Raw genomic sequence first — 23489 nt, forward strand, 5'->3', positions numbered from 1 at the left:
AAATTAAACCTTCCCAGCTAGTTGCTCAGGAATGGATTCTCCTGTTCAACAACCAAGCACAACTGAGAAATATGCAAAGGCCTTACCTATAGCGGGGACATCACATTAAACAGCTACTTTTTTAAGTGTCACTAATGCATTATAACTGTTCTTAAGTAAGTCATCTGCTATTTCAATATTTAATGTTTTTAGACAATGACTGCCTAAAACTTCCGTAGGGAAGGAAAAAGTTTTCTTCTACCCTCTTAAGGTCCCTGGCTGGGTCTGAAAATTAGACTGATAAAGACAGAGTAGCAGGAGGAAAGCACACAATTACTTAAGTTTTACAAGACAGAGGAGCCTTCATAAGAAAATGAAGACCCAAATAAATGGTTAAGCCTGGATGGGTTTATGTTAGGTGTGGTAAAGAGTGCAAAGTCATGGAAAAATAGGACAGGACAGTGTGTCAGCCAAATGTAAGTTGGGGGAAACTCAGTAAGGCCTGCTCCTTCAGATTCCTCCGTGTGTCCATTTGTCCTCAGAGATAAGCATGCTCCTTTCCTCAGGTATAGGGAGGGAGGAAACCGCTCACAGAAGGGTTCATCTACTTCAGAGGAAATGGAAGAAAACATCTGCAAATCATGTCTGATAGTGAAGCATAGTAACTTCCATCTTGTATAGAAAACTGCTGTTTAAAATCCTCTGCTATTGTTAGATAATCCCTTGTTCTGTAAACTCTGTCATTATAAACTCTGTCACTTTAAGATAGTCTGTTATTCTGTAAAATGACTTTATTTTTAGTTCAAATAATAGAAAAAGATAAACTTAACTGTCTGACCTTGCAAGCTAGCCATTCAATGTATTAGGCCTGCAGCTCGTTAGCCACATGCGGCTCTTTGGCCCCTTGAGTGTGGCTCTTCCTAAGCCTTAGGAGTACCCTAATTAAGTTAATAACAATGTACCTACCTATATAGTTTAAGTTTAACAAACTTGGCTCTCAAAATAAATTTCAATCGTTGTACTGTTGATATTTGGCTCTGTTGACTAATGAGTTTGCCGACCACTGTAGACTAATATTGATAACAATTCCCATATTCTTATGCCAAACTCATTGTGTATTCAAGTACAAATGTCTGTAACAATAACATACACAGAGCCCTTTGTAATATCTGCAAACAAAGAGGCTTGAAAAGTATAAATACCGGAAACTTCCTGTATGTGGTGTTCAGAATTTGACAGAGGTAATCTGCTCTGAACCTGCGCGCAATAAAGATGACTCCTAACTAATTGGCTCATTAGGCATCTTGTCCAGCTTGCTGATTTGCGATATAACAATAGGAGTTAACACCTAAAAATACAAAAACTCCTGCAACTCAGCCACAACAAAATCAAATAACCGGATTTAAAATGGGGTAAGTACTTAAACAGACATTTCTCCAAAGATGATATAAAAATGGCCAACAAACATATGAAAAGGTGCTCAACATCTCTAACATTAGATAAATGCAAATCAAAGCCACAATGAGCTATCACCTCATACCCATTAGGACAGCTGCTACCAAAAACAACAGAAAGTACTGACAAGATGTAGAGAAACTAAAACCCTTGTGCACGGTTGGTGGGAATGTAAGATGGTGCAGCTGCTATGGAAACAGTGTGGTGGTTCCTCAAAGGCTTAAAAATAGAAATACCATAGGATACAGCAATCTCACTTTTGGGTACATATCCAAAAGAAATGAAAGCAGTATCTTGATGAGATATTAGCACACCCATATTCATAGCAACATTATACACATACAGGGAAATACTATTTAGCCTTTTAAAAGAAGGGAATCCTGCCCTGGCCAGTTTGCTCTGTGGTTAATGTCAGCCCATGGACCAAAGGATGGGGGGAGGGGGGTTCAATTCCTGGTCAAGTGCATGTACTTCAGTTGCAGGCTTGATCCCCAGCCGTGTGCGAAAGGCAACCAATTGACGTGTTTCTCTCTCTATCTCTATCTCTATTACATTCTCTCTCTCTATCTCTATCTCGATCTCGATCTCTCTCTCTTCCTCCTCCGTCCCCTCCATTCTAAAAAAAATCAAGGGAAATAATATCCTTGAGTGGGAATTTTTTTAAAAGAGAAGGAAATCCTTCTTTGTTAAATATGGATGAACCTTGAGGACTAAATGAAAAAGTGAAATAAACCAGTCACGATAAGACAAATACTGCTTGATTCTACTTATATGAATATCAAAGTAGTCAAATTCATAGAAACAGATAATAGAATGATGGCTGCCAAGGGTAGTGGGGAGGGAAAAATGGAGAGTTGTCACTGAATAGGTGTAGTTTTAGTTTTGCAAGATAAAGCAGTTCTGTAGAGTCAATCCACAACAATGTGAATATACTTGTTGAACTGTACACTTAAAAATGGTTAAGATGCCTTTAAAAAAAAAGATACTAATGTACAGAAAAGAAATTTACATTATGCTCTTTCTTATAAAAAAGATTCCCTTTGGGGAAAGACACAGGAAACTGATCCATCACTGAGGGGAAAGAAAGTATCTGTGGTAATATCCTAAGTTAAAATTTTCTATGTATTTCATGCATTTTGTCATAGAAAATGTTATATATATTTGGTATAAAAATATTAATGATTAGTCTTAAAGTTAACTACCATTTACACTATAACTTCTATAGGAAAATGTACTGTGATTTCCAAATATCCAATTAACAAAGCTTTCAAGAACATAATCATTCGGAGCGGTCTTTTATGTCAAAGAATGACAGGAAGCTTAAATCAAGTGTGCAACTCTGTAAATCATTCCTGTAACACCTGTAACTGTGGAATAACAGGTAAATTATAATAAAAATGACCAAAATACAGGAAACATACCTTATTCCAGAGAGACTGTCAAAGGCATGAAGATCTAACACATTAGAGAGGTCAACTCTAAAAGAAAGAAAACCAATGTAACAGTGTAAAATTCTAGAAAATATATTCAATTAATCCAGAAAAAAAATCTCAAAGACTGTTTTGTCAAAAATGTAGACATAAAGATTTATCAGTATATCACAGTATTTTGGGAAAACAAAAATGACAGGCAAGAAACAAAAAGCTTGTAAAAATAACCTTTTTATAGATTTAATACATAAAATTTTAAAAATTGGTTGAATGGTCTAAGACCCAGGTTACTTTGTTATTGCTTCAATGAGCTATAGTTTCTTTAGTTTGTTGTTTATTTATTTAATATTTTTTAGATTTTTATTTAAAGTATTGCATAAGCCCCCCGCCCCCCATTAACCCATTCTAGCCCATCCCACCACCAGCCCCAGGCATTAGTTAGTTTTTTATTTTTTTATTTTCAGTAACCTTTTTAATCCTAAAAATCCATTCATATATATAAATTTCAGTTAAAGAACTGAAACTTTTCAAAGCAGCAGTTTATTACTTAAAATATGAAATGAGAGTAGTGGAACAAATAGAATTTTTATATTTCTTTTACTCCACCTCCCTCCTTCCATGATATATAATAGGTAATATTGTAAGAATGTGAGGAGTCAAACAACCACTGTATTAGAAATATTCATTAGGACCCGTATCTATATGCAAATAATGTGGTTTGATTTCATTTCCTTCAGAATGGTGTTGCATATAAACTGAAACTTCCTAGTTAGTGTTCTATCTGCATAAACATTATGTTAGAATTATTTAGTAGTAATTAAGTAAGCCTTATTATGAAAGCAAGTATTCAAATCAGAAGAGACGATCATTTCAAAATTAGCATTAGCTGTGTTTTGAACTCATAAATTTATGAAGACTAGTGATTGAGTTCTAATTTTTACATGAGTCTATTAAACAGTTAAAGATGGTGATTTCTCTATAATCAAAGCTACAATGTAAAGAAAATGACAACCATATAATTAAATTTCAAAATTAGATTCCAGGAACTTGCCAAACATCTATTACATTTTTCACAAGGAAAACCAAACCACGTCAAGATTTTTAAAAATGCGTAAACATGTAAACTAAACCTTCTCTTTTAACTTACTAGTAGGACTGACTGACCAGCTGTGTTTGCTTTGCTCATTCTTAACAGTCTGCCATATATTCATACTTGTGCCAACAATACTCTCTGTTAGATTATGATGCTTATCCTGGCACAAGGCAGACAAATTCCCATCTTATTAAAAGAAGAATACACCAAAGTTCTCTGTTAATAGACAAACAATATTTCAAATTCCAGATATTCTAGATGAGCAGAATTAGGAAAACGATCCAGCAAAAAAATAAATGTTCCACGAAGGAATTTTTTAAATATTGATTTTAGAGAGGAAGGGAGAGGGAGAGATAGAAACATCAATGATGACAGAGAATCATTGATCAGCAACCTTCTGCATGCCCCCCACAAGGGATCAAGCCTGCAACCTGGGCATGTGCCCTGACCAGGAATCAAACTGTGACCTCCTGGTTCATAGGTTGACACTCAACCACTGACCCACACTGGCCGGGCAAAGAAATTTTTTAATATCAATTTATGTAAGAGATCAAAGCCTCAACATTAAACATATTCCCTTTTTCACTATCACAACTGAGCAAATATTTATACTGACAGGCGATGAATGAAGTTTCCCCCAAGTTTATTATCTTTACCTTAGGAAATAACTTTAAAGTTTTAAAAAGTTTACACATGCCATTTGTGTGAATATCAAAATTCAAGCCAATTGTGTGAATACCAAAAGTCAGTTTTGTAACACAAGCTTCTAAATAAACTCGTTTCACTAAGACTGTGTCCTTGAGAATACATGTCATAGATTTAGAGATAATTCTGCTTTGTACTCAGATTCTTTTGACATTTCTAAAATAGATAGGATCAACACTAGATCTGTACAGGTTAAATTCTACAGAGAATGATAAAATATCAAAGTCTCTCACTGTATTCTCACCAGATTCTCAATGGAGAGTAAAAGAGGAAAAAGTCTAAGCTTCCAGATAAAAGTTACCATAGACTTTCTTCAAATCTATTATCGCCATGAAAAATAAATGATTTCACTCACTAGAAAGCTAACTGCCCTGGCATCAAATGCATTTAATTTCCTCCTTTGAAGATAAAAACATCAGATATTTTTCAAGATATTAATATTAAAAAAAAAAATAAAGACTAGTACCATCATGTAAAAACTAAATGAGAGAATAAAGCAAACACAAAGGGGGAAGTAAAGAACTTTGAAAGCTCATCTTTTCTCCTAATTTCTTGAACTATCTATGCCAGGAGTACCTAATCAATGAAGAACTTTCATTTTTCCCTATGTCTAGAGTACTTTAAGTAGCCTAAGACCAGGGAAAGGAGAATGACAAGGAATAGAGCTCTGGCTGTCCAAGGTGGAAAGGGAAGTTCAGAGGCTACTCCAGGGATATTGCCTATAGTCATCTTTTCAAAGTTCAGTGAGTCTCATGAACAGGGGCCACCAGCCAATTCCAGATCTGTGAATTATTAATACCATCCAATAGCTATACCCCGAACTCTAGAATTAAATTTCCAAATGCTTTCCTCAGTGGCACCTCAAAAGCCTAAAGAACTAAATCACCTTACTAAACCCACTGCTAACATCACCCTACCCCAAAATTGCTCCTTCCTTCCTGTATTTCCTGACTTGGAAGAACTGTGCAATATTCAATCCATTTCCCAAGAGTCATACTGCTTTTACTCCTTCACTAGATCCTTGCTGCCTACAGGAGAAAATCAAAACTATGTATCATGGTAAAGGTGGTATCACCACCTTTGTGGTAAGTTCTCTATCTCCTCAGTCTTATCTCTTTTTCTCTCTGCAACATAATACCATACGTTCTAGTCATTTTGAAATATTCATTGGTGTCTCAAATATAAAAACTCCCTTAGACCTAGAATGCCATTGCTACTCTTGTCCATCTGGAAAACTCCTATTCATTTTTTAAGACTCAGGTCAATGATCACCTTCTCAGTTAAAATTTTTTGACTCTTCATCAAGAACAGTTGAGTAATTGTTCTTTATCTTCCTGTTCTTACAGGAACCTGTGTATCTAATATTCCTGTTACATTAATAATATGATATATTGGTTTTTGTTTGCTTTTGTCTTCCTCAAATGACTGATCACTCTGAAGACCAAGTTTTTGCCTTACCCATTGCTTAAACCGTTAACATACCACAAAATGCCTAGCAACTGGTAGCATGCTCAATATATAGTTTGTTGAATAGAATAACTTATTATTAAGAAATTGGATTTAGGTTTTCCTCTGTGCAGTCCATTTACATCTCCAAGATTTAAAAAAAGTCCAAAAAAAGATAAGAATGGAACTCCTAATCTTTCCCTCCAGCTTCTAAAGTTCGGGTGTGGTCCATTAGAATCCCATTTGCCTCAAAATCAACTTAAGACATACCAATAAAACAATGCTACACATCATTGTCATTCTTTAACTTATACACTCTCTAGGTAAGCTTTTCTTACACATGCTTATAGCAGCTTTACTATGGTCAGTTTTACTACTGTCAGCATTTGTCTATCACAAAATGCTTAAGGGATTAAAAAAAAATACACACACCGTAACACAAAACTTCCATCAGAGTGATTTCAACTGTTTTGTTAAAAACCAAATCTCTAGTTTCTAAACTGGGAAACTCAAGTTACAATGCCTCAAGGAATTTTGGGAAATATCCTATATAATAAAAGGCTAATATGCAAATCAACTCAATGGCGGAAGGACTGGTTGCTATGACACACACTGGACACCAGGGGGCAGACACTCAATGCAGGAGCTGCCTCTTGGTGGTCAGTGCGCTCCCACAGGGGGAGCACTACTCAACCAAAAGCTGGGCTCACAGCTGGTGAGCGCAGTGGCGGTGGTGGGAGCCTCTTCTGCCTCCGCAGCAGCGCTTAGGATGTCTGACTGCCTGCCGGCTTAGGCCTACCAGAAAGCGGGCCTAAGCCGTCAGTTGGACATACCCCAAGGGCTCCTGGACTGTGAGAGGGCGCAGGCCGGGCTGAGGGACACCTCCTCCTCACTGAGTGCACGGATCTCGTGCACTGGGCCTCTAGTTTGATATAAGATTCCTGACCTACTAGTAAGAATTCTTCCATGGAGTTCTGATCTTCACTGAAAAGGATCCCAACCCAACATCATGCTCAACACAAGAAGTGCTACTTCAGAAAGTCCCTAGATTCTCAGATACACTGGCAAACACCTGACACTGAAGAAACAGAAAAAAAGGAGAATTTATTCCCTGTTCATTCATCCATTTGAAGTAACAAAATTTAATCAGTGCATGTTTGCTATTCTATAATATAGCAGAACAATGATAGAAAAGTATATAAACACCAAAATCATTATATGATAAACTATTCAAGATGAAACCTTTATACAGGAAAATAAAGATCCTAAATAAAAACCAACATTAAAAAAATTAAGCAAGATAAATCCACAGGCCTTTAAAAAACTGATTTAAGATGTTTGTAAATATGAACCAAATAAATGCTATTACAACAGAACTATAGCTATTTATATGGACATGATTTTTAAAACCTTACTTAAGCATTATATAGTTGTCTGTCATTTTATAAAGAAAGAAACATTAAGGAGAAAAGAAACAGTAAAATGCAATAGGAAGAAGACATACTGAAGAATGCTCACAATATGAGTTAGGTAGGCTATCAGACATTTTTTACACTGGAATTTGAAATGCAGGGAGCATATTTGGTGTATGCTTGTAGAAAACTTACACTCAGGGCATTCTTCTGCCACCTCTGCCAGCAGACCAGTGGCTCCTGAGAATGCATACAAAATTAATTCACCAGCTGCTGACACGCATATAAGCAGCTGCTGCTGTTACTGCCTAACATTTATGGTAGTCTGTCAGCACCTCTAATCTCTGCCCTAGCAGATGAGCCACTCAACTTAGGCGTCTGCTGCACTTCCAAGGACAGATCTTTGAATTAAAAACTAGGTGGCACAGACTGCAAGCTGTGAGTCTCAGAGCTGTGGCTGCATGTTTCTGGGTCTATCAGCTGCTGGGCCATTCTTGCTGAAAAAAATGAGCTTACCGAAATACCCCTGTAAGCATGCAATGGAAAATAAGAGTTCAATCTATAGAAATCCATTTTAGGAATATATTAAGAACACATAATTTTATAAAGTAATGAACATCTGTATAAACACAATGGAAAGAGAGAAGAACCTACAGGAAATGGAAATTAAAGTTTTTTTAAAAAAAGGAATATATCAGGAACTTTAAGGTTCCATGTATTTTTACATGACAGATGATTTCTGCAACCATGAAACACTAGGAAGGTTTCAAAATATTACAGTGCCCTGGTTGGTGTTGTTCTGTGGTTAGAGCATTGTTCTGCCCACCAAAGGGTCTCGGGTTCGATTCCCAGTCAAGGGCAGGTATATGGGTTGCAGATTTGATCCCCACCCCAGGCAGGGGCGCATGTCGGAGGCAACCAATCGATGTGTCTCTCTCAAATGGATATCTCCCTCTCTCCCTTTCTTTCTCTCTCTACCTCTCTATCCCTCCATCCCTTCCACCCTCTCTAAAAGTCAATGGAAAAATATCCTCAGGTGAGGATTAACAATAAAAAAGCCATTTAGATATCTCAAAATAAAATAAGATTCTTAATAATATATATTTTTTTTCAGATTTCTACACTAGTTACTTTTATAAATAGCTGAATATCCTACATTTTCCTCTTCATTAGCAAAAGCACAGTTGCACAGTGTTATCATGGCTCTACAGTTTTAATTACAAGAAGGAGAAGCAAATAAATAGATATGCCAAACTAATTTATAAAAAACATTGAAATCGAGAGATGGAAAGATGGCGGCGATATAGGCAGACGCGTCCCAGGTCTTGTCCCGGAGCAAACGGAGTAAGCAGCTGAAACTAATAACACCCACCCCGAATTGGCAAATTTACTCAGCTGGTGAGACGGCTTGCAGCCTGGAAGGGCAGACCTCCCCTGGAAAGGTTAAAAACCAGGGATCTGGGCAGGAAAGTTTGCCAGACCTGAGCCCAGAGGGTCGGAGGGAGACCGCATGGCAGACAGCCGCGTCTCTTGGGACAGACACAGACCCTGACCAGGGTAAGGAGTTCCGCGGGTTTGCTGGCGCCAGGAGATTTGAGATTTGGATTTTGTGATTGCGGAGAACTGAGACTAAAGGGGGCATCCTGAGGAACTGATCAGACCATGCAGTGTCCATAAGAGAGGAGCGTTTCCCAGACCATGCAGTGCTGGTAAGAGGAGCGTTTCCCAGACCGGTAAGAGGAGCGTTTCCGCGGCCGGCCGGCGTTTGTCTGTTTCTTTGTTTTCACTGAACCCTGCTCATAGGACAGTTCGGATACAGACACTCACCTGTGCTGAAGAGAGGGTGAAGGTGCAGACGAGGGGAATCTGGGGAGAGGCTGAGGAAAGAGGGGGAGCCGGAGGAGGTGGCAGCGAATTGAGTGCTGAGACCCCCCTGGGCCCAGGACTGGGGCAGCCATTCCTCCAGAGGGTGGAATTCCTCCCTCCAGCCCCCCAGGCAAGGAGCACAGCCACACCCAGATTCCACCCTGTATGAGATAAAGGACTAAAACAAGCTGATTAGTCCCTGGGAGTTACCAGGGTCTGGCCTATAGAGGGATTTTCAGTCCCACCAACAACACAGAGCAGGGTAAGGATTAAAAAAGGATAGAGAAGCTGTATAGCCTCAGAGGCCAACCCAAAAACACTGCCACCCAGAGGTTGAGCCACAAACTGACTCTTAGGGGAATACAAATTAAGGCAGACTGGATCACAAATACGGCCTGCTTTAAAATCGGGACTGTGATTTGCAACACGGAGGAACAGTGTAATGCAGGCAGATTCAACACTCTCCTAAATACCTGGCAGGACTAAGGCGAACCAGGCTGAAGAGTGGAAGAGCCGAAGGACCATCACTACTGCAAATTTTTTCTTTTTCTTTTTCTTTTTAATTTTTTCACCTTTTTACTAAGAAACCAATTTTTTTTTTCTCTTTTTCTTCTTTTTCCATCACCTGATTTTACCCTTTCAATTACCACATTTTTGTTTTTGACCAGTATTGTTGCTCCTACCATTTTGCCATTTTTTGAAGTGCCATTTTATTTTCTCTTTATTTTCTTTTGGGATTAGTGTTCTCCATTCTATTTTCATCGTTCCTTTAGCATTAATTTTCCCTATCTCAATTCCACCTCTTTGCTAAAACCCTCTTCCTTACTTTTCCCCTTTTGGTGTCCTGTTTCTCTTACCCTATTTAAGGGTAAGACTTTGGTCCAGACTTTCCCAATTCCCTCTTTTTACCCCCTGTCTAATTCCACCCTACTTATATATCCTACTTCCAATCTACTGCTCTAAATCCTTATACACCTATTCTTTATCCTTCTTCACTTTCCAACCATTTTTTTTCTCTCTTATCTTTCTATTGTTTTCTTGATTGTCGAATATATTGGGCTTTTTTTTTTTTTTTTTTTTTTTTTTTTTTTTTTTAATTTGTTTGTTTGTTTTGTTTTGTGTTTTTTCTTCTTTTTTAGGACTGGTTGTGAGGTTGTTTTTCTTTTTCTTTTTCTTTTTCTTTTTTTTTTCTGCTGGTTTTTCCCTTCCCTCCCCCACCCCACCCCAGTTATTTTTGTGCTTCTGTTTTCCCTTACCCCTCTGGATATTATTGGTGGTTTGTAGTTTGCATTCATCTCCAGGGATCTGTTGCTGGAATTTGTTGAGATTAGTGGCAGTTCTATTGGAGTTTGCTCCTCATACGGGGAGTCTCTTCCCCACTTCTACTTCATTCTCTTTTTTCGCTCTCTTTTTTTCCCCCCTCTTTTTTCCCAATTCTATTTTTGCACTCCTTTTTTGTTTGTTTTTTTCTTATTTTTCTTTTCTGTTCTCTCTTTTATCTTCTTCTCTTCTTTCTCCCTTATCCCCTAATTCTCTTAATTCGGGTGGTCACCTTTATTTGGAGTTATTAATATTGTGAATATACTTGTGTTCAGTGCCTGGTACGTTGTGCCTTGCTCTGTTGTATTTTGTGCCTTTAAATCAACGCAGCAGATCCAAGCAACAGCAGCCCCCTGATCACCGCAGCCTCCTGATCACCACAGCCTCCTGATCACCACACCCTCTGTCTGTGGAACAGCAACTGTACGTGAAGCCTCCCCCCACCAGCCAGAAGAGCCAACACAGCTGTGAACAACACCCACCAGAGGAGCTGCTGCCAACTGGAAAGCAGCTGCTACCGCAACCGTCTGAGCAGCAACCACAACCCAAGGAGCCCCTGCCACCCAGGGAGCAGCCACTGAACATCTCAACATCTACATATGTCAGCGAGATCAAACATGGGTAGGCAAAGAAACCCCCAAAGGAAAGAAAAGGAGGACTCGCCAGAAAAGCAGCTAAGTGAGACAGAGATATGCAACATGACGGAAAAAGAATTCAGAATAAGGTTCCTAGAGTACATGCACCACATGTTCAAGAAGCAAGAAGAAACAGATGAAAAACTCAACTACTTATGCAAGAAGCTAGAAGAAACAGATGAAAAAATCAACAACTTAAGTAAGTCCCAAGAAGAAATGAAGAGTGACATAGCTTCAATAAAAAACTCCATTGAAAGTATCAACAGTAGACTGGGAGAAGCAGAGGACCGAATTAGTGAATTAGAAGACAAGGAAGCAAAACACACTCAAACTGTACGGCAAATGGAGAAAAAAATTAAAAGACAGGAGGAGAGCCTAAGGGAGCTTTGGGACAACATGAAACGAAACAACATACGAATAATAGGGGTGCCAGAACAACAGAAAGATGAACATGGATTAGAAAACCTATTCGAAGAAATAATATCAGAAAACTTCCCTGAGGTGGGGAAGAAAAAAGTCACACAAGCCCAGAGAGTCCCAAACAAGGTGAACCCGAAAAGACCCACACCAAGACACATCATAATTACCATGGCAAATGTTCAGGATAAAGAGAGAATCTTACAGGCTGCAAGAGAGAGACGGAAAGTAACATACAAGGGATCTCCCATTAGATTATCAAATGATTTCTCAACAGAAACACATCAGGCCAGAAAAGAATGGACGGAAATCTACAAAGTGATGCAAAGCAAAGGACTGAATCCAAGAATACTCTATCCAGCAAGGCTATCATTCAAAATTGAAGGGGAAATAAGAAGCTTCACAGACAAAAAAGGGCTAAGGGAGTTTATCACCACCAAGCCAGCCATGCAAGAAATGCTAAAGGGACTGGTGTAAAAAGAAGAAATATCAAGCTCAGAAAGAAAACAGCCACACACACACACACAAAAAGAAATGGCTACAAACAAATACCTTTCAATAATAACTTTAAATGTAAATGGACTAAATGCTCCAACCAAAAGACATCGAGTGGCTGAATGGATAAAAAAACATGACCCATACATCTGCTGTCTACAAGAGACCCACCTCATTAGAAGGGACTCACACAGACTGAAAGTGAAGGGATGGAAAAATATCTTTCACGCAAATGGAAAGGAAAAGAAAGCTGGGGTAGCAATACTTATATCTGACAAAGTACATCTCAAAGTGAAGGCCATAACCAGAGATAAGGAAGGCCACTTCATAATACTAAAGGGATCAATACAACAAGAAGATATAACCCTGGTAAACATATATGCACCCAATGCAGGAGCACCCACATACATAAGAAAACTTCTGGAAGAAATCAGGGGAGAGATCGACAACAATACAATCATAGTAGGGGACTTTAATACACCACTGACATCACTGGATAAATCCGCTAGACAAAAACTCAGCAAAGAAACAGCAATCCTAAATGACTCACTAGATCAGATGGACTTAATTGACATCTTCAGAACACTTCACCCCACAGCTGCGGAATATACATTCCTCTCAGGTGCTCATGGGACATATTCAAAAATAGACCACATATTGGGTCACAAGCAAAGTCTCCACAAATTCAAGAAGATTGAAATCATAAAAAGCTTCTTCACAGACCACGATGGCATAATGTTAGAAATAAACTACAATAAAAACAACCCAAAATACTCAAACACTTGGAAGCTGAATAGCATGTTATTAAATATTGATTGGGTTACCGATGACATCAAAGAAGAAATTAAAAACATCCTGGACACTAATGACAATGAAAACACAACAATCCAAAACCTCTGGGACACAATGAAAGCAGTCCTGAGAGGGAAGTTTATAGCTCTACAGGCCTATCTCAAAAAACAAGAAAAAATGGTAGTCAATCATCTAACTCTACAACTCAAAGAATTAGAAAGAGAGCAACAAGAAAACCCCAGAGTGAGCAGAAGGAAGGAGATAATAAAGATTAGAGCAGAAATCAATGAAATAGAGACCAAAAAAACAATACAGAAAATCAATGAAACCAAGAGCTGGTTCTTTGAAAGGATAAACAAGATTGACAAACCCCTAGCCAGGCTCACCAAGAAGCAAAGAGAGAGGTCCCAAATAAACCAAATCAGAAATGATAGAGGCGAAATAACAACAGACCCCACAGAAATACAAATGATTGTTAAACAATACTACGAGCAACTCTACTCCAACAAACTGGACAACCTGGAGGAAATGGACAAATTCCTAGAAAAATACAACATTCCAAAACTCAATCAGGAAGAATCTAAAAACCTCAATAGGCCAATAACTATGGAAGAAATTGAAGCAGTCATCAGAAAGCTTCCAGCAAACAAAAGCCCAGGGCCAGACGGCTTCACAGGGGAGTTCTACCAAACATTCAAGGAAGAACTAAAACCTACCCTCCTCAGACTACTACAAAAAATTCAAGAGGAAGGAACGCTTCCAAGCTCATTCTATGAAGCCAGCATCACCCTAATACCAAAACCAGGTAAAGACATCACAATGAAAGAGAATTACAGGCCAATATCCCTCATGAACATAGATGCCAAAATCCTCAACAAAATCTTAGCAAATCGGATCCAGCAGTACATCAGAAGGATCATACACCATGACCAAGTAGGATTCATCCCAGAGATGCAAGGATGGTACAACATCCGTAAATCAATAAATGTGATACATCACATAAACAAATTGAAAGAAAAAAACCACATGGTCATATCAATTGATGCAGAAAAAGCATTCGACAAAATCCAACACCCATTTTTGATAAAAACTCTCAGAAAGGTGGGAATAGAAGGATCATACCTCAACATAATAAAAGCCATATATGACAGGCCCACAGCCAACATCATACTCAATGGACAAAAACTAACACCATTTCCCCTAAGAACAGGAACAAGACAGGGATGCCCACTCTCACCACTCCTGTTCAACATAGTACTGGAAGTATTAGCCATTGCAATTAGGCAAGAAGAAGGAATAAAAGGCATCCAAATTGGAAAAGAGGAAGTAAAACTGTCCTTATTTGCAGATGACATGATATTATACATACAAAACCCTAGAGACTCCATCAAAAAGCTACTAGACTTAATACATGAATTTGGCAATGTAGCAGGATACAAAATTAACCCCAAGAAATCTGAGGCATTTCTATACACCAACAGTGAACTTTCAGAAAGGGAGATCAGAAAAACAATCCCATTTACCATCGCACCAAAAAAATTAAGATACCTAGGAATAAACTTAACTAAAGAGGTTAAAGACCTCTACTCAGAAAACTACAGGACGTTGAAAAAAGAGATAGAGGAAGACATAAACAGATGGAAGAACATACCATGTTCTTGGATTGGTAGAATCAACATCATTAAAATGTCCATACTACCCAAAGCAATCTATACATTCAACGCACTTCCCATTAAAATACCAATGGCCTTCTTCAAAGATCTAGAACGAACTCTCCAAAAATTCATCTGGAATAAAAAAAGACCCCGAATAGCTGCAACGATCCTGAGAAAGAACAAAGTAGGTGGGATCTCAATGCCAGATATCAAGCTGTATTACAAAGCCACTGTTCTCAAAACTGCCTGGTACTGGCACAAGAACAGACATATAGATCAGTGGAATAGAATAGAGAGTCCAGAAATTAGCCCGAACCAATATTCTCAATTAATTTTTGACAAAGGAGGCATGAACATACAATGGAGCCAAGATAGTCTCTTCAATAAATGGTGTTGGGAAAATTGGACAGACATATGCAAGAAAATGAAACTAGACCACCAACTTACACCATACACAAGAATAAACTCAAAATGGATAAAGGACTTAAATGTACGACAGGAAACCATAAAAATTCTAGAAGAATACAAAGGCAACAAAATCTCAGACATATGCCAAAACAATTTCTTCACTGATACAGCTCCTAGGGCAGTTGAAACTAAAGAGAAACTGAACAAATGGGACTACATCAAAATAAAAAGCTTCTGCACAGCAAAAGAAACCATCAACAAAACAACAAGAAAACCCACCTCGTGGGAAAACATATTTGCCAACGTCATATCTGATAAGGGCTTAATCTCCAAAATTTATAGGGAACTCATACAACTTAACAAAAAGAAGATAAACAATCCAATCAAAAAATGGGCAAAGGTTCTAAATAGACACCTTTCAAAAGAGGACATTCAGAAAGCCAAGAGACATATGAAAACATGCTCAAAGTCACTAATCATCCGAGAGATGCAAATCAAAACAACAATGAGGTACCATCTCACACCTGTCAGAATGGCCATCATCAACAAATCAACAAACGACAAGTGCTGGAGAGGATGTGGAGAAAAAGGAACACTTGTGCACTGCTGGTGGGAATGCAGACTGGTGCAGCCACTATGGAAGGCAGTATGGAGGTTCCTCAAAAAATTGGAAATGGAACTCCCATTTGACCCTGTGATCCCACTACTAGGAATATATCCCAAGAAACCAGAAACACCAATCAGAAAGGATATATGCACCCAGATGTTCATAGCAGCACAATTCACCATAGCTAAGATCTGGAAACAGCCTAAGTGCCCATCAGTAGATGAATGGATTAGAAAACTGTGGTACATCTACACGATGGAATACTATGCTGCTGTTAAAAAGAAGGAACTCCTACCATTTGCAACATCATGGATGGAACTGGAGAGCATTATGCTAAGTGAAACAAGCCAGTCAATGAAGGAAAAATACCACATGATCTCACTCATTCATGGATAATAAAGACCATTACAAACTTTTGAACAATAATAGATACAGAGACAGAGCTGCCTCAAACTGATTGTCAAACTGCAGTGGGAAGGCCAGAGAGAGTTGGGGGGCAGGAGGGAGGGGAGTAAGAGATCAACCGAAGGACTTGTATGCATGCATATAAGCATAACTAATGGACATAAGACACTGGGGGGTAAGGGAGGGTAGTGGTTTGTCAAGGGCGGGGGGGGGGGGGGAAGGATACTTATGTAATACCCTTTGTAATACTTTAAGAGGAAAATAAAAAAAAAAAAAATAAAAAAAAAAAAAATAAAAAAAAAAAAAAAAAACATTGAAATCAACATTTCTGGATCCTAGTTTTAAAAATGCTCATGTGCCCTGGCCAGTGTGGCTCAGCTGGTTGCTGCCATCCCATGTACTGAAGGGTCCAGGGTTCAATTCCCAGTCAGGGCACATAACCAGATTGTGGGTTCAATCCCCAGTCAGCAGTGTACAGGAGGCAAACGATCAATGATTCTCTTTCTCTCTCCCCCTCTAAAAATCAATTTAAAAATATGCATGTTTTTTTCTTATATTAGATTCAAGTATATTTATCAATTACTTAATATTTATTATTAACTAAATTTATTGTTAATATCACTAATCGTTTTTTACAAGTACCTTGATCTTTGTGTTTCCAAAATTTTTCCCAGTCCATTTATTGATCTGAAATAAATTTAAAAATGAGGAAGAAAAGGTAAAAAATATTGTTTTTTAAAAAACATACAAGGCATATTATTTCTAAAATATGAAGTAAGCATATACAAATTTTTCTGGAACTAGAAAAAAACAAAATATAGAAAAACAAAACTTACATATTTTATAGTTTAATTATTATTTTCCTTCTAATAATAAGTCAGGTATATTCTACTGAGACATTAAAATATGATATGCAAAAATTTACTGCACAACTCACAGAAAGAGGGGCTACTTTGGGATTTATAAAAAGATCCTTCACTTTAGAAAATGTGATTCATAAATAACCAGTAATTCTAATGTTCTTAAAATAAGTACATAAGTAAAACATTTTATTGATACCCAACATTCCCCAAGCACAGTTTGTGGAAATGACTATACACATGCTAGAATTAAAGCCTAGCTCTGAGTGGCTTTGACCCAGCCTGTCCTCAATACTCACAGTAACACTAAGTCATACATCCAGGTTCTTTTAGTGCAGTGGTTCTCAAACTTTTGGCCCTTTAAATACAGTTCCTCATGTTGTGACCCAACCATAAAATTATTTTCGTTGCTACTTCATAACTGTAATGTTGCTACTGTTATGAATCGTAATGTAAATATCTGATATGCAGGATGGTCTTAGGCAACCCCTGTGAAAGGGTCGTTCAACCACCAAAGGGGTCTCGACCCACAGGTTGAGAACCGCTGTTTTAGAGAATAACTTCTCCAATTCCCAGAGTAGAAACTCTACCCATCCTTTCCTTTCTGATACTAAGATAATAAAATACGGCTCCCATTGCATGGCACCAAAAATACTTAAATCTTTTTCAACATACTGTACACCTGATCTAGTTATCTTTATATCATCAATTCCATTGCCTTTAGTGTTACTTGCTGATGGTATTTGCTATTTGTTCAAGCTTGTTCTCATGGGTAAGGCCTCCCGCATACAATGATTCTGAGGCAAGTCTCTCCACTATTTCACCAAGTTCTTAATCTTCTCTTTTGAATGTACTCTGTAAAATGATGGCTCTTTCCTCTCAAATGTTTACCTTCCAACTCCCCAAACCTAATTCCAAGTCAGTTGCAAGTCTGATATACCATGGATGGTAAACAGCCAAAAGGGTCTTTAACTTCTTAATGTGCTTTGTCCAAATTCTTTTCTGGTATAGCTGTACAGTCCAGGCTGGCAACTATCTGGCTAACAGTCAGTCCTGCAGATCCAGCTTAGTCATTAGGGAAATAGAAAAGCCCAGTAGTAATAATCTCAGATCCAAAAATGTTTGCTACATAGATTGTGTTCTTTTTTTCTAGTAATCACAACGATGCATGGGATTTTGGGAAGAGAACAAAATTTAGGAAATGAGTGTCAAAAGGGGTAAAAGAAGTAATCTTCATTTACTGGTTCATCTTTCCTAGACTTTTCAAAATTGTCAACCATCTTTCTATTTCATTTGTTTACTCACTGTACTTTGGAATTACTATATAAATGAAGAAAAAATCTACAATCTGATCATGGTAAGAGTTAACAAACTCACTATGTGCTGGGCACCGTGCAAAGTTCACCAACATTATCGCATATACCAATCAAACCAACTTATGAGGTACGTATTACTCTTGTTTTACAGATGAGACTTAAAAATAATACAGTGAGAAACAGACCAAGGATTAAAACCCAAGCAGATTCCAAAGTCCATGACCTTAAGTACTATGCAATATTATCTGCCCTCCACTTGAAGACATTATTACAGTTTTTCATAGTAAAGTCTGAGAAGCTATTACTATTAAAATAAGACCAAATATGGAGAAAAACATGAATTTTTTTCTTCTGTAATCATTATCATTGTAGGCAATCTCCTAATGAGTCTTAGCTTCATTGATTCCATTCATAACATATACTATATGAACTGGCACTGACAGATTCAAAATCTGATGTCAGCAGACTGTGTCCACTAAAGATGACTAATAATAAAAGCTATTCAATGTCTATTTATAGGTGGCATGTACTAGTTTAGGTCTTATAAAACAATTCAAAGTCCCTAAACTCTAACCTCACTTGAAAAGTCCAAGTTACTGTTGGATCATTTAACACATATTTGAGTATCATTCATATTATCCTATATTGATTGGCGTAGGCCATGGATACTGCAGACATTAAAACAAGTTGGAAAACAGGTATGGTCAGTTGACAGTTAAGGAAGACAAAGTCAATGAAGGTTCAGGTAAAAGTAAGACCACACAAGTCAGGGAAAACTTCACATAGGAGAGAAGAAGAAAAAGATGGGGAAGGGAGGGGTTTTAGAGAATGGATAAAATGACTGGGGGGAAAATGAAGAAGAAAAACAGAGAAGATAAAGGAATTCAAGGACTGGCAGAGTGAGAACACAATATGACTAATAAAAGGATTTCACAAGACACATGAGAAAATAAGTAAATAATCATCCTGGATACAGAGAACTTCATGTAAGGAAAAAGTCAAAGAGAAGACAGGAAAAGGAGGATAAAGTCAGAAGACCCTGAATATCAGTCTATGAACTTTGAGCCATGCTCTGTAAGCAATGGGGAATAATTTCATATAGTACTACTTATATAACAGTCAGTCAATAAAAATACATGTGATTCTCTAAGGGTACATGGTAAAAAATTTTGTGTAGTACACTTAGAATTGGTAGGTACTTAACACTTATAATTTTGTACCTAATAGTTGTTCTTAATTTGTTTAAATCCTCTTCTGAGACCAAGTCTGTTTTATTGATGAGGATGATATCTGCCAGAGCAACTTGCCTAAATTAGCAAATAAGAACAGATGTCAAAACAAAAATGTTAAGAAATTAAAAATAGAAACATCTCCTTCAGATCAATTATCAGTTAAAAACTATATAGTACTCTCTATAGTAATTCAATTTACTCCTAACCTATTCTTCAGATAGTAAGAATAAATTATATTCATTACTATATAAATTCAGATTTCACATTATTCATTAAAAATATTTACTAAGTACTTTCACTTGCTACTCTAGAACAAGCCTCAAAAGTCTACAATCAAGGATGATTTACAATTAGGATGATTATCAACTCATGATTTCCTTTGTAAAGAAATGCATAAAATTCAGATTTCCAATATGGCAAAAATAAAGACAGTTTACTTGCTAAAATATTCCATGTAATAGTTAACATAATTTTCAAAGAAATACAGTGAATTAAGTTTTTTTAAACATTAAACAGTATTTTAAAAAACTACACTTCAGAAGGTTTATCAGGATCTCTAACAAATATCTATTTCATCACTATGAACATATATTTTTTTGTAAAACAGATATACATAAGTTCAAGTTAAAGAATCCAGTTAACAGAAAGCCAAGTAAGAAAATACCTTACTGTAACAGAAGTTATATATTCTACTAACAGGAATAGTAAAGCGAAGGAGTCTTTAAATTTTCCTCAACTCCTCAGGAAATTTTAATCATGAGACTATCTGTTCCTATCCTAGTTTTGTGCTATCTGGAAGTATAGCTAATAAATAACACAAACAAATTCTCAAAAATAAATTAATTTTAATTCATGAAAAGAGCAGGTTTCAATAGCATGCATATCACAATCCCTTTTTTTTGTTTAAGTAAATTTTACATGAATGTGCACATTTCAAAATATAAGCAGGTGCAATCTTTAAATTGGAGGTCTTTTATGTTTAATTTTATTTTGGCTTTTATAATATTTGCTATTTTCTAGTTGGTTTATTTACATTTTCTATAATAAAGATAATTTAATAAAGGAAAAAGTTACAAAAACATTTAAGTTCAGTCTAATTTGAATTATAAGTATATACCAAATGAATGCTTAGGCAGGATTACAAAACAACAGAGTATCACACTCCAAAATGATAGGGAATCAATCCCTTGCTTGCAGTCTTCATTATTTATGTCTGGATCATCCATAGCAAACTCAAGGGAGCCCATTCTTAAACCCAGCAGCATAATTAGTGACTGTCACTTATCCAAAAACCTTTTTCCTATTAGTGAGAATATGCTTAGAGTAGGCAAACTAATTTAAATATTTTAAGTCTAAAGACAAACCAATTAGAAGCATAAAGGTATTTAAACAAAAAATGTTCTAAATGCCAAATTAAACCACATCCATACTGGTTCCTCTGTTGTTCTGAATTGAGTCAACTTTTTTATAATCACTTTCAATCCCAAAGAAATGGTATAAGAATAAGAAAATATTTTTAAAAGAAAATATTTTTTAAATGTTAACGGTTCCCAAACTCCCCATTAATAACTCCTATGCCCAGCACTAACTTTATGCTATAATAAAAAAGTTTTAAACAAAAGTTTAGTTATCAGACATATATTAGAGGACATATTTATTATTATAAATAACAATAACTCAACCACAGGGAAAAAAAAGATAATAAATTCCTTGACTTATGTTTTTATATTTGTTTTTGGTTTTCACATTCATAATTTTCTCTTTCCAATTAGCCAGTAATCAATATATACTTTAAATATGAATACCTAGAAGCTTCATTGATAAGGCCATCAGGTTTTTCTTCTGTTAAATGCTGAACAAAAACAAAGTTTGAAAAAAGTTACTGTAGTGTAACAAAACCTAATGTTAACACAAAGGATTTTACTCTCCTTTTTCACCTCTGACAAAGACTTTAACAAGCTCTATTACTGAATATACAAATTAGTTCTTCTCCATTGGTAATTTTTGTTCCTACTGTGAACCAGTACGGTGTTTTTTTTTTGGAGGGGGGAGGGGAGATTAAATTGTATCCCCTGACATCTCTTCTTAAAAGGAAAACACTCCATATTTAAATAAAGTCATAAAAACATAGAACATTATAGTTCAGGTTTTAGGCATTTTCCTTTTTATAAAGTTGTTCTTGTTCTAAATATTCATTACTACTTATTTTAAAAGATAATCATTGAAATTATACTTTAAACACATCTAATATACTTTCCCTCCATTCCTGTCCACTCTAGAGGACATAATAATAGAATTTGTTAAGGCCTAATACACTTCCCTTAAAAAACTACACTTCAGAAGATTTATCAGGATCTTTAGCAAATATCTTCATCATTATGAATATATGTGTTCTCTGTAAAACAGATATACATAAATTCAAATTAAAGAACCCAGTTGACAGAATACTAATAACAAAATAGCCCCACTCCCCACCCCAGAATGGTACATTATATTAACTCAGTACTGGGCCCTTCATATACCCTAGAAACAAATGTGCTGAGAGAAGGGCCCAGCCCTAATTCTAGCATAAAAACAGTTTATCATTTAGAAACACTTGAGTGATCTGGCCTCTCCATGCAACTATTTATTTTGCTGAGTTTTCCAGAGTCACGCTAGCTCCAAAATAATATTTTGACATTGACTTAGAGGTCCACAAGGTAGTGCTCACCCCTCTGGAGGCAGTTATCATTTTTCCATAATCCTATTTATATCCCAATGTTATCAATGCCATAAGGTTCCTCTGAAAAAATGTGTCACCTTCATTATCTTAATTCTCAAAAGCTGCCTACTGAGATTAGAGGCAATTAGATTAATATTCTTCATATTTGAATCAAACTTCACAATTATTAAATCCTTTTACACATATTATCTCATTTAATCTTCATAACAATTATGGGAAAAGGCTATTCTCCTCATTTTATAAAAGAAGAAACTAAATCTAATGCCATAACCATCATAGAACACATTATAGGTCTATTTTACTAAAATTGGAAATGAAGTAAAAATTACTAAAATTTATAATAGAAAATGAACATTTTTAAATCTTTGTGAAAGCTTTTTGTCTTATTAAATCAGTCTTGCATACAGTGTTACACATCTATAATAAAAGCGTAATATGCCTATAATAAAAGCGTAATATGCTAATTAGACTGAACAGCTGAATGACGTTCCTGACGACCGTCAGGATGAAGCCTGGGATGTGAGGGCCAAGGCAAGCTGCTGCGGCTACGAGGGCCGAGCCCCTTGCACAAATTTTGTACATCAGGCCTCTAGTATGTTAATAATCACATAAGAATATATATATAAAGATGACCTAAAAATTACATTAAAAATTACTTCACCATCTTTGCTCTGGCAGCACATTTTCTAAAAAAATTATTTCATCAAACCAGCTTCACAATTCATGGAGAGGCAGGTCATTAAGATATTTGAATAGTTTGAAACCTAAGAGCAAACTATTAATAATTTTATTTAACAGTATTGGTCAAGTCTATAGAGAAAAGTGTTTTTCTTCTAAAAGTTTGCCAAATTCTATTTTGGAGGAAATAAGACTAAACTAAAAGTACAGTAATGATGTATTGATTTTCACTTTAGGTACAATGCTATAAATTTAACTGCAGGCCCATTCAAATCATGGAAGTCATAGAACTTGAAGAATATTGTAGCAAAAATTGTTCCTTGCCAAAAGACCACGTTTACTATTTTTGACAATTATTCTTGCCCTGAGGCTCTAACAAATCCTATCATTGTGTCCTCTAGAGAATAAGGCTGTTACCATCCTGGAAAGAGAACCTCACATCCAGGCTTAACAAGTGTCTGTTAAATGAATTCTAATTAACACCCTCTATTTGTTGACAGGTACATGAATGTTATTTGAAAAATTTTATATAACATGAAGCAACAAATCCCTTTCTATTCA

At 36.5% G+C, this 23489-nt stretch overlaps 1 protein-coding gene across 2 annotated transcripts in view; it reads right to left on the reverse strand.

The window, feature by feature from the left end:
* The window catches only part of LOC139021213 (zinc-regulated GTPase metalloprotein activator 1C), a 52325-nt gene that overhangs the window by 7009 nt on the left and 21827 nt on the right, over nucleotides 1–23489 (reverse strand). For both annotated transcript variants that reach the window (XM_070431548.1, XM_070431547.1), the window contains 4 exons: nucleotides 21334–21380; nucleotides 19517–19603; nucleotides 16763–16807; nucleotides 2856–2912 (listed from right to left, as the gene is read on the reverse strand). In XM_070431548.1, the coding sequence (XP_070287649.1) occupies nucleotides 2856–2912; nucleotides 16763–16807; nucleotides 19517–19603; nucleotides 21334–21380 (236 nt within the window). The remainder of the gene's footprint in view (nucleotides 1–2855; nucleotides 2913–16762; nucleotides 16808–19516; nucleotides 19604–21333; nucleotides 21381–23489) is intronic.

Source organism: Myotis yumanensis, unplaced genomic scaffold (genome assembly GCF_028538775.1).
Source record: "Myotis yumanensis isolate MYYU_CA2020_CCGP unplaced genomic scaffold, mMyoYum1.0.hap1 SCAF_12, whole genome shotgun sequence".
NCBI classification, from domain to species: domain Eukaryota; kingdom Metazoa; phylum Chordata; class Mammalia; order Chiroptera; family Vespertilionidae; genus Myotis; species Myotis yumanensis.